General features: G+C 45.3%; 1 protein-coding gene across 1 annotated transcript in view; it reads left to right on the top strand.

Annotated features, from left to right (window-relative positions):
- The first annotated feature begins 4,890 nt into the window (after positions 1–4,890).
- hmmr (hyaluronan-mediated motility receptor (RHAMM)) overlaps positions 4,891–12,235 on the top strand; it is a 34,717-nt gene continuing 27,372 nt past the window's right edge. Inside the window, exons 1-16 of the mRNA XM_030765577.1 lie at positions 4,891–4,936; positions 5,361–5,456; positions 5,558–5,631; positions 5,722–5,799; positions 6,064–6,252; positions 6,662–6,748; positions 6,898–7,009; positions 7,138–7,203; positions 7,282–7,355; positions 7,524–7,594; positions 7,813–8,180; positions 8,419–8,567; positions 8,827–9,047; positions 9,178–9,288; positions 9,683–9,841; positions 11,665–12,060. Coding sequence (XP_030621437.1) covers positions 4,891–4,936; positions 5,361–5,456; positions 5,558–5,631; positions 5,722–5,799; positions 6,064–6,252; positions 6,662–6,748; positions 6,898–7,009; positions 7,138–7,203; positions 7,282–7,355; positions 7,524–7,594; positions 7,813–8,180; positions 8,419–8,567; positions 8,827–9,047; positions 9,178–9,288; positions 9,683–9,841; positions 11,665–12,060 — 2,297 coding nt within the window. The remainder of the gene's footprint in view (positions 4,937–5,360; positions 5,457–5,557; positions 5,632–5,721; positions 5,800–6,063; positions 6,253–6,661; positions 6,749–6,897; positions 7,010–7,137; positions 7,204–7,281; positions 7,356–7,523; positions 7,595–7,812; positions 8,181–8,418; positions 8,568–8,826; positions 9,048–9,177; positions 9,289–9,682; positions 9,842–11,664; positions 12,061–12,235) is intronic.

Here is a 12,235-nt window from a genome sequence, read left to right as displayed (position 1 = left end):
TTTTTTTTTCTCCTTGATTTCAAACTCCAAATGAGAGTTTAAAAGGTCTTGAAAATGTATAAGAAAAACGTTGAAAGATGAAAGCATGTGTAGCCATGCAGTAAGTCAAGGAAGATTTTGAAATTTGTATTTTATATAGTTTTTTTTTCTTCCCTGTAACAGATGATGTCTTAGGATTTCTACCTTTTTTCCTAAATGTAAATTAGTTTGAATAAGATTTATGACTGCTGGCAAGATATTCAACTTTACGTTCAGTATGAAATGTCCTATCTTAATTTTCTATTAAATCAGAAATGTAACATGACCATCTACAACACAAACACGACCGTTCTCTCATTGCTTTGGGCAGCTATGAAAAAAAAGCTATTACATTAACTTATAATACAAAAAAATGTACTTTTTTTAACTTTTAATGTTTTATCTCTGAGGTCTGACTTTTTAAAAATCATTCCACGCCTTAGCCTTAAACAAGCTTGTATAGAAAGTGTTTTTTTTGTTTGTTTTTTTTTTCCAACTGAAATTCTTCCATGTTAAATGAGCGATGGAATGGAACCTCCTTTTGGCCCTAAATCTTTTCAAACCGAAGGAGTTTAGTTTTTGTGGAAAGAGAGAAAGTGGCCAGATTGTTTGTTTTACTGGAATATTCCAGGGTAGGGGTTGGCTGGGAATATGAAAATGTCTTTTCATTGTGTTTCACTCACCACTACATTGGCAAAACTGCTGAATTGACTGTAAATATACATGCATTTTAACATAAAGCTTTATTTTTCCCAATGTCTCTTTCCTTTCTGTTTAACATTTATAGATATATTATGTTCCCTTGTCAAAATATATAAATATATATATAAATATATAAAAATATATATAAATATATCTACACATACATACATAATTATTTCCTGTTGTTTCCCTGTCTTCTGTCATCCACTATACTGTTTCTGATTTGCATTTGTCTGGAGACAGTAAATTTTTAAATAAACCTTTTTTGTGTGATTAACTATCAACACATGTTTGTAATGTGGCGTTTTTCTATCTGAGCAGTATCTTGGATAATGAAGTACACGTGTTATGTCAGGTGTCTTTTCTCTATGAACGTCCAAAGACAAAAAGCTTATCTGTTACTTTTCTGTGATTTTCTGACTAACTGTCAGAAATTGAATAAAATAGTCTAGAACACACAATAGTAAATAATAATGATGGAAGTGAAAATATCAAAACACTCATCTCTCTGTAGATGTTAAACCAAGTTAAAGCGAGTATTAAAACAAGTTTTCCTGTACAATGAAATTCTCACTTTACCTTCCACTCTGAATGCCGTTTGTCTGAAACACAGGATATAGGAAAGTACAGATAAAGGAAAGTAATAAAAAAAATATATAAAGTATCCCAGGATGAAGAGGTAGAGGAAAATATAATTAAAAATATAAGTCGCTTCTCTGGCTGGTGAGGCAGATGGTGAAAGGCAATGGTTCAGATGAGCCACCTAAGATGGTCCCCAGTACCAACACTAGTGACCTTTTCTGGATGCCACAGATTGTGGCCTGTCTCATGAAACCTTATTTTTGATGTCAAAAAGAATCGCTTTGAAGTTACCCATCTGTGTTTAAATATGATACTTGTGCATCAGACAATTTTATGAATCCCCTCAATTTTTAATTTTCACTAACCTTATACTTTTTCTGTTTTTCATGACCACTTTTCTCTTTCACATATCAGTCTCTCTTACCAGAAATGAATCTAAAATCACCTTCCTGTATTTCTCCCGTTAAACTACAGGTGCAATGCCAAAACTAAAGTACATTTGTTACCTCATTGAAAATTAAAGCAATCAACTCATCCAACTGAGTACTAACGATGAATGAAGGTAACAGCGCTTAACTCTGATTATCAATTACTGGTTTCCATGACAATTAGGCGCCCAGGGCAAGCGAGCTGTGATTCGTGGACTGCTCTCCCTAAACATATAAGAAGAAGGTTGTCCAGAGCTGGTGTTTAAAGAGGTGCAACCTGTTTGTTGGGAAGGTGTAAGGTGGCTTTGGTACAGTGTGATAAGTGGGACTCTCAGGCTGATCAGAGAATGGCTCCTGCAAGCAGCTGTCTTGCAAGGTTGGTTTGTGTGTTTTGTTTTTTTTTTGTGAAAATTGATGACCCTGTTTGACAGGTATGAATCTGAGGTTGAATAATGTGCTTGATAACACCTAAGATCTGTTTCTTTTACAGAGTGTCCTTGCTGTTGCTGCTGGTTCTTAATGTTTTTGCTCAAAATCCATTTGAGGAGGGTGGCTATGATTTGGTTTCACAAACTGAGCCTCGCCAAGAAATCTATAGTCCGGCACAGAACATTCAGACGGCTAGGGAGGATCCTCTCTACAACTACGACCACCTATATGAGAGGCCTGTCCACAGTTCCTCCCAGACAGTCTCTGCTGGAGAGAGGCCCATTGACAACTACCAGCAACAATCAGCAGCCAACCAGCACATCAATCAACCAGTTCAGAGCCATCATCCCTCCCAAAGCCTCTCTAGGCCTGTGCAGGAGAGCTACCAACAAGCCTCTGTTTCTAAGCCTTTCCAAAAGCAACGTGAGCCTGTCCATGTAGGTCAAGCTGTCCAGAGACGGTATGAGACTGGGAGCAAGTCAGTGCAGACGCAGAACCAGCCCGCCAAGGCTGGCACGCAGGTCCAGACGCAGCACCAGCCCGCCAAGGTTGGCAAGCAGGTCCAGACGCAGCGCCAGCCCGTCCAGACACGGTACCAGCCCACCAACATAGGCCGGCCTGTGCAGACGCAGCACCAGCCTGTGCGGACGCAGTACCAGCCCGCCAAGGTTGGCAAGCAGGTGCAGACGCAATATCAGCCCGCCAAGGTTGGCAAGCAGACGCAGTACCAGCCCGTCCAGACGCAGTACCAGCCCGCCAAGGTTGGCAAGCAGACGCAGTACCAGCCCGTCCAGACGCAGTACCAGCCCGCCAAGGTTGGCAAGCAGACGCAGTACCAGCCCGTCCAGACGCAGTACCAGCCCGCCAAGGTTGGCAAGCAGACGCAGTACCAGCCCGTCCAGACGCAGTACCAGCCCGCCAAGGTTGGCAAGCAGGTGCAGACGCAGTACCAGCCCGTCCAGACGCAGTACCAGCCCGCCAAGGTTGGTAAGCAGACGCAGTACCAGCCCGTCCAGACGCAGTACCAGCCCGCCAAGGTTGGCAAGCAGGTCCAGACGCAGTACCAGCCCGTGCAGACGCAGTACCAGCCTGCCAAGGTTGGTAAGCAGACGCAGTACCAGCCTGTGCAGACGCAGTACCAGCCTGCCAAGGTTGGCAAGCAGACGCAGTACCAGCCTGTGCAGACGCAGTACCAGCCTGCCAAGGTTGGCAAGCAGACGCAGTACCAGCCCGTCCAGAGGCAGTATCTATCTGAAGCCAAACCTGTCCAGTCACGTTTGTCTAATGTCAAACAGTAGGTCTTGTCACCATTAATATTCTGAAATACTGAGACAATAAAATTCTCATTAATCAGTTTGGTCTCTTGGTGAATTGTTTGGCGAAGAGGCTGCAGTAGTGTGGTCAAATTTCTTTCCTCAGTTTGAAAGGTTCCCTGCAAAAGTGCCTGTACCTTGAAGGCTAAATGCACCAACCTTGGATTCAGGTATTTCTGTAGAGGTGATCTGGCTCTAGATTCATTGGGGGGGGGGGGGGGGGTTTCTCCAGGTCTGCCTCTGCAGTAACTGTACCAGCAAGCCTAAAATGATTACTGCAATAAACACGCAAGTCTCTGCTAGGTTGTCAAATCTGTACCCATGGATTGTCCTTTTATTGCTCAACATTACTGGTTTACGTGCTTTTGCTCAGTGATGCAAAACATCCAAGGGACAAGAGGTACTTGGTGGTTGTGCATATGAAATCTACACTGTACAGTATAGAGTATTTGTCAAGTACAGTGAAATGCCCATGTAAAAATTCAGTGGGGTAAACTTGTGCTTGTAGAAGCACTTCATTGATTCCTCCATGGAGGAAAAACTGTCCCTGCATTTAACCTATCCTATGTATACACAAGGTGCAGTGTCTGGGGTGAAGTGTCCTGTGTGGTGAGTTGGGTTAAGGTGGGGGCAGAGGCAGTGGATTGGCTCTGATCAGCCTGAGGGGGGGAGGGGGGGGGTTGTAGTCTACAATAAACACTCAGGCTTCATCACCAACTTAACACAAAGTAATGCTGGGTGTTGCATTCATGCATTTGACACGAGCTGATACAGATTTCCTGAAAATACTAAAATTCTGAAAACACATGTAGCATCAAGAATATTACCGCTCAAACACGTTCTGGTATTACAGCAGTCTTTTCGGTTATATTATACTATAATACATAGGCCTAATATTTCACTGTTGATGCGTCATCGCAGATTTGAATTTGACGATGGTTCCGGATAAATTCATTTGTCAAGAGAGATGTGTAAAGGGCTGTAACTCGGTGTTTTGGTGCCGCTGTTTATGTTAATGTAAAATATCGTTGTAAAACCATCGTATATCTTAAGCTTCTCCAAAACGAGTGAGTCTCTCCACGATTCATAAATCTAACTAAACCTTACATACACTAACAACCGTCTCACCATGTGGGGCGTACCCAAGGCGTGACTGCATGTCACACGTCATGTCACTGTTTGAAAATGATTGGTCAAGCTTGGTGTTTGTCACACTGGGGCAGCTTTTATTGGATGGCTTTGTTACTCTGAAAGGACGTGACCAAGTTTTAAAATTCCAGCGGGTCCAACCTAACAGCAGTGTTTACATGGTGTTTTAGTTTTTTAGAGTTCTTCGCATAGAAAATCCAGAGACGTTGCTTATCTCCTCTGTCAACGTCTGCATTTACATTCCGAGAAAGGATATTTGTTGTCAAACAATGTCTTTTTCAAGAGCGCCATTAAAAAGATTCAATGACCATGTCGGTAAGTGCTTCTGTTGTCTAGTTAAGTAACGTTAGCGATACTGTGACAATGAACACGATTTCGGAAGGCTGGTTTTCTGAGCAACCTTATGTGTTTTTTGTTAGTGCGTTGTATGACACATTAAATAGATTACCGTGGCAATCTGTTGCATTTACCCCAATTTATAGTTATTTTGACGTTTTGTGAGCACCTCGGTAACATGAACCTATATAGGTCTGATATGGTACTGCATCTGCTACGCAAGGTCTCTGGAATGATCGGCAGTTTGGTTCCACATTTAGCTAATTTCAAAGATTATCGTAGTAACGTAGCTGAATAGAAGCGGTCCTAGGACTGGCTGGTACCACCATGAAAATTTCGTTCACTATATACTGTTTGTTGAGAAAAAAGAAGTTTTCATCACAGCCTGTTTCTGTCTACGTAGGTTGTGCACCTCCACCTGGTACATATGATGTGAAAGCGGGAGACGTCAAGGGTGCAGCGTCGTTTCACAAAGCGGAACGTTTCAAGTCATCCAAATGTGAGTGGTACCATAAAATGTACTGGTCGAAATCGAACTCATTTTTGTTCCAGAATCAACTAATTTATTTAATTTAATTTATTCAAACCTGCTTGCAATAGCGATAGTTCCACCATCGCCTTCAAAGGATGTATTTGTGTCTCCGGTACGTCGGACCATGTCTGTTGATGGTTTGGTAAGTAACTCATGTGACTGTTTCCAAGCGTATTTGACTTGACATGGAATAATCCCCATTTAACATGGCTCTTTGCTTATTGTCACTCAGACGGATGGATCGAGCGTCAAGAAGGACAAGACTGCATTGACAATCCAAATGAAACAACAGAGGCTTCTAGAGAAAGAGGTTTTGTTTTTAACTTAATGAGACATTTACATTTACTAACACGAAAAAGCCAAAAACAAGTCTTTACTGTGTGTATCTCCTGCTTCGTGACATTTAACGTTTACACAAGCAGTAAACTCCCATCTTTTTTTTTACTTTCTTATTGGAGAGCTTCTGTCAGCCCACAGGTTTAGATTGCCTGAGGTGGGTGCTTGGATACATTTTAGACTCCTGTTATCTAATGCCTTAAATCGTGTTGCCTTTCCCCTGACTGCTTCTCCACAGATTAGATCACTGGTACAGCAGAGAGGAGAACAGGACCGCAGGCTCCTGGCCCTGGAGGAGGAGCTGAGAAAGCTGGAGGCGAAACTGCTCGCCGCTGTTAGGGAGAAAACAGGGCTGGCGGCCAATGTGGCCTCCTTGGAGAGGCAGTTAACTGAGCTTAAGAAGGCCAATGAGTTCCTCAAAACAAAAGTAGATCATAACTCTAAACTTCTATGGGGTGTAACAGTACACTGACAAAACTGTTAATAAACTGTATATTCTAAGTCTGCTCATCTCTTTGGAATGTATAACTCAGGGTTTGGAATAATAATAATGATGATGATAATGTAATGTGTATTTTGTCAAATGAGATTGTTCATGTGAAAATTATACCACAACTGTTTGGTGGTTTTATAAATTGCATTAAGCCTTGCTGAAGAGTCCAGTGTGAATACACATACAGTTACACATCTTAATCACTGGACTCGAGTATGAGTAATTGTTTAGGAACTGGGAGGTGTAGTAGACAGTTTGACCCAATAAGACTTGACAATTCTGATTTTTTTTTTTTTTTGAATAATGCATAGAATCCAGTTTTGTGACTTGTCATTTTTCACAGGTCTCTGCTGATACCACGAAAAAGAAAATCAACACACTCTCTATGGAGCTCATGGAAGCAAGAAATAAACTGGATGCCAAAGACAAGGTTGTATGTTATGTTATGCCATTTTTATAACCGGATGTTCGACCTAGTTTTGCCTTAACCGAACAATTCTTGTCATTCCTGTATTGTTGTTATGATTTATAGAGTACACTTTCTTTTTTTTTAAACCAGCACTTGGTCTTTCTTTATAGGAGCTAAGTTTTCTCCAGATAAGCTCTGAGAGTCAAGTTAAGGTGCTACAGGCAGATCTGGAAGCTTCCAGGCTCACCCTCAGTGCTCTTAAGGAGAGGAACAAAGATCTGGGTGAGCTCATGAAGTTTGGCTCTGAAAGTAGTCATGTGATTGGACGATGATTTAAACGCACAGGTCCAGGTTCAGACTTATGCATGAAGATTGTATAGATTGTGTTTTAATGAGCCTTGATTTCTCAGAGGACCTACATCAAGAGACGAAGGCTCAAAATGAGGCACTTGAGAATGAGGTGGACAAACTGCATGGTGAGAGTTACGTTTAAGATGTTATCTGTGTCTCTCTTAATTTACCTCACCGTGTGTAACCAGCCCTGCCTCTTTCAGCTGTAATCCAGGAGCTGAGAGAGGAGATCAAGGCTCTTCAGGGTTACCTCGATACAGCAAATGAAGAAATTCAGGTATTAATCGTTATTGCCCACATGCTAAATTAGTTGCCCCCCCCCCCATGAAAGTTTCTTTTTTAATCAATACTTTGAATCTCAGGTAGCAGACTCCCTAATAAGGAAGTAAGGATTTGTTTGAAGGGGGCAAGTGGATTTATAAGACTTTTGCGTTCTGTAAACTAGGATCTGCGTATGAAGGCACAGGATGCATCTAAAATGGAGCGACGTGTTTCTGATTCCCAAGAGAGACTGAGGTAAGCGCAGTTTAAACTTCCGGGGACATTAAGATCAAAGAAATTTCTCAAACTTTGTTTTTTTAGAAAGTCAGTGGGCAAGACCTTGGGGTGATGGCTGCATTCTGTAGGTTGTGTTACTTTGACTAATGTCTGGGTAATAGCATTGGCTGTTACTCATGAACTTCATCTATGTTAAACTTTTTTTTTTTTCTTTAATTTCTTCCCGCTCTGTAAAGTGATGTGGAGCAGAAACTGGAGCAGCGCACTGCCGAACTGCAAGAGTCACAGAACAAACTTAAGGAGAAGGAGCAAGAGTTGGAGAAATGTCAACGAGACCTCCAGGCCTCCCAGAGAGTTCTGGAGGACCGGGATACAGAGCTGAGACAGCGTGAGAAGGATCTAGAAGCTTCTCAGAATTCGCTGAGGGAGCTTGAGAAACAGATGGAGCGTGGCACTCAGGAGCTCCAGGACTCCCAGAGTGTGGTGAGGCAGCAGGAACAGGAGGTGGCTCGCGTGAGGGAGGTCCTGAGGAGAACTGAGGAGGAGCTGGATCAGCGCGTGGCTCTCCTCGGGGAACGCTGTGTCATGCTGGAGGAAGAACGAAGTAAGATAAACCAGTGGTTCACACAGAAAGTTCTGGAAAGCTCCTCTTCTTGCTCTTTGCCTTGTAGATCTGAATGCCAAAAGGCCTTTCTGTGAAATAAGATATTTCAGCGTGACTCTGTGTCTCAGGAATGTCCTGACCAGTTTAGACAAAAGAACCTTACGGGTTTGAGAAGTTTCAGCTTTAAAGCTCAGTGTTTGTGTGTGTGTGTGTGTGTGTGTGTGTGTTTCCTGAACAGGTAGGACTCAGGAGGAGGGTTGGAGAAGGGTGCAGGAGCTGAAAGCAGAGATTACCTCCCTGGAGAAGAGCAGTAAGACTGAGAGAGAAGCTCATGAGGTGTTGAAACAGGAACACTCATCTCTGACTGAGCAATTAGAGAAAGAGAAGGTGACACATTAAATCTGGTCTATACAATATGACTCCCCCCCCGCAACTTCACCACTGGATCTGTCTTAGACTCTAAGTGTATATACAGCCAGTTACATATGCCATGATTTGAAGAGAATGTTAATTTGTAAATGTTTAAAGTGAAGTGCATTTTCCACATCTACCATGTGATAACAGTCTACAAAAAGGTCCTTAAAACTCCTGTCCATTTCTCTCTCTCTGTCTCTCTTTCTCTCTCTCTCTGTCTCTCTCTCTGTAGGCTCATGCTACATCCCTGGAGAGCTTGCTGGAGCACATGCGCGATGATACAGAGGCCGAGAGAAAGCAGCTGGAAGGAGAGCTGGAGGAGGCACTGGAGGAGTTGTCAGAGCTGGAGGCGCAGGAGCAGCACAGCGAAGAGGCCATCCAGCGCCTCCAGCAGAAGAACCAGGAGCTTGAGAAAGAGCTCGCCGACGTCCGCGCTCTTCTGGAAGGGTCTGTGTCACCGCCACGACCGTCACGGCTTTAAGTTGGCAGAGCCGAAACTGCACGTGTGTTTCATAGTGTATCCTGTCTCAGCTGTCGCTCATTTTGGCTTTTTGTTTGTGGGTTGTCGTGCCGGTAGGAGGAGCGCCGAGATGCGGAGTTTGGAGGAGGCGCATTCAGTAGCAATGAAGAACTTGAAGGAGGAGTACAGCTGCTCGCTGGGGAAGATTGGAGACTTGGCCACTGAGCTGGAGAGGTGACTGCCGCGTTCACATGTTTGTTGGATTAAGGCTGTAGTGGGTGTTCTCTCTCACCATACTGACTTAATTATGGTATTACATATAGTATATACTGAGAGAAGGTTTTCCCAAATCAAGTCCTACTGCTTTTCATGTTAACCAACCACTGTGGTCTCTGACTGGCTGAAATGTACGCAAACCTGTTTCCCAGGTTTAGATAAGTTCAAAAAACAGCAGGGCTTTCACAATCCAGGATGGCAACTGGAGTCACATGTTGTTTTATGAGCAAAAATAAAAACCTCATGCAAGTGGTTTCAGTGACCGTTGTATGAACTGAAGCTGAATGAGTGAATATGCGTTCTCACACAAGCGTTGAAGAGGTGTTTTTTTAAACTGCTGTGATCCCTGTAGCGTCAGACAGTCTATGAGCGAAAAGGGAGATCAGGCCGACGCCCGCATCCAGCAGCTGCAGGAGGAAGTGACCAGACTCACCCAACAGCTGGACCAGGACAGGCAGAGTCACACCAGCCATCAGCAGAGTCAGGAGAAGGCGCGAGAGGAGTACGCCAGGTGAAGACTCCCTGTCCCACCCTTACCCAGCACTGACTCCAGTCCCACCCTTACCCAGCACTGACTCCAGTCCAGCACTGACTCTAGTTCCACCCTTACCCAGCACTGACTCCAGTCCAGCACTGACTCCAGTCCCACCCTTACCCAGCACTGACTCCAGTCCCACCCTTACCCAGCACTGACTCCAGTCCAGCACTGACTCCAGTCCCACCCTTACCCAGCACTGACTCCAGTCCAGCACTGACTCCAGTCCCACCCTTACCCAGCACTGACTCCAGTCCCACCCTTACCCAGCACTGACTCCAGTCCAGAACTGACTCCAGTCCCACCCTTACCCAGCACTGACTCCAGTCCCACCCTTACCCAGCACTGACTCCAGTCCAGCACTGACTCCAGTCCCACCCTTACCCAGCACTGACTCCAGTCCAGCACCCTTACCCAGCACTGACTCCAGTCCCACCCTTACCCAGCACTGACTCCAGTCCAGCACTGACTCCAGTCCCACCCTTACCCAGCACTGACTCCAGTCCAGCACTGACTCCAGTCCAGCACTGACTCCAGTCCAGCACTGACTCCAGTCCCACCCTTACCCAGCACTGACTCCAGTCCAGCACTGACTCCAGTCCCACCCTTACCCAGCACTGACTCCAGCCCCACCCTTACCCAGCACCGACTCCAGTTCCACCCTTACCCAGCACTGACTCCAGTCCCACCCTTACCCAGCACTGACTCCAGTCCAGCACTGACTCCAGTCCCACCCTTACCCAGCACTGACTCCAGTCCAGCACTGACTCCAGTCCCACCCTTACCCAGCACTGACTCCAGTCCAGCACTGACTCCAGTCCCACCCTTACCCAGCACTGACTCCAGTCCAGCACTGACTCCAGTCCAGCACTGACTCCAGTCCCACCCTTACCCAGCACTGACTCCAGTCCAGCACTGACTCCAGTCCCACCCTTACCCAGCACTGACTCCAGTCCCACCCTTACCCAGCACTGACTCCAGTCCAGCACTGACTCCAGTCCCACCCTTACCCAGCACTGACTCCAGTCCAGCACTGACTCCAGTCCAGCACTGACTCCAGTCCCACCCTTACCCAGCACTGACTCCAGTCCAGCACTGACTCCAGTCCCACCCTTACCCAGCACTGACTCCAGTCCAGCACTGACTCCTCACCTCACACACAGACTGGCCTCTCCACAACAGGCCACTCCCCAATTCTACTATAGCGTTTTTTTTAAAAAAAAAAAAAAAATCTTCGCTCTCCAACTATTTGTACTAACATACCAGAAATGCAAACAGTGTTAAATGTACCTCCCGACATATTTGGCTCCAAATGTCAAATCACTGTGAAGATCTGAATCTTGCAGCGTGGACACACTCTAATGTTAGGCCTTTGTTAAACCATGAGAAGTGAGTTGCACATGCAGCCTGGTGTAATTTACTTCAGCAGAGCGTCACATGAACTGTCTGTAATGTAGAGAGGCAGGCTGCTGGAGCGCAGTGGTTATGAGACAGCTTTGAGTAAATTTTAGAATTAACTAAGGTACCAAAAAAAGAAATTAGAATCCGTTGAAATATATGATGTCACAAAAGGGAGCTGCAGTATTTTAATGTAGACAAAATACAGACATGGCCGAGAAACAGACTCCTTTTTTATGGTCAATAAACAATTCCCATAATAGTTCACATATGTGAATATGAAAATTTTTACTGCTGTTTTAATAAGTTAGTGCCAATTGTAATCCATCTGTGTGCCTTCTCCGGGGTCTCGCAGTGTGAGTGAGTCATGTTATTTTTGCGTTGGGTGTTCTGTTCTGCAGGATGCTGCTGGAGGTGCAGACTAAGCTAGCTCAGAGGGACGAGGAGCTGAGGAGAGCCACGGAGGCCCACGGCGCTGAGCTGAGCCGTTTACAGGAGGAGGCACAGCAGGAGAGGGAGGAGAAACAACGGGCCCTCGCGCAGCTGGAGCGAGAGCTGAGGAGGCGGGACTCGCTGGAAGGTCGCTCGGAGGAGGCTCAGAAGCTGCGGGAGCAGGTGGAGGAGCTGGGGAGGGAGAAGGCTGATCTGCAGGGGCAGGTGGAGAAGGTGGAGCAGGAGAAGAGGAGTTTTCAGAAACAGGCAGAGCAGTGGGAAACCGAACTCCAGGAGCTCCAGACACGCCTGGAGGAGGAGAAGGTGGACCTCCACAGACAGCTCGCTGAGGCACAGCAGAGGAGGTGAGGGAGGGAGTTACGCAGGGGAAAACTTGACTCTGCTACTGCCATCTCAAATCAAAACGGAGTTAACGGCATGCTCAGAGATGCATTTTACATGGTCTTTTGATAGAATCAAAGGAGCCCTGCCAGAAATGACACAGAACAGAGTGAATTAAGATGTATTGATTTCTTTATT

This window comes from Chanos chanos, chromosome 2 (genome assembly GCF_902362185.1).
Source record: "Chanos chanos chromosome 2, fChaCha1.1, whole genome shotgun sequence".
NCBI classification, from domain to species: Eukaryota; Metazoa; Chordata; class Actinopteri; order Gonorynchiformes; family Chanidae; genus Chanos; species Chanos chanos.
Note: the sequence above shows the minus strand (reverse complement) of the source record. Positions and strands in the feature narration are given on the sequence as shown.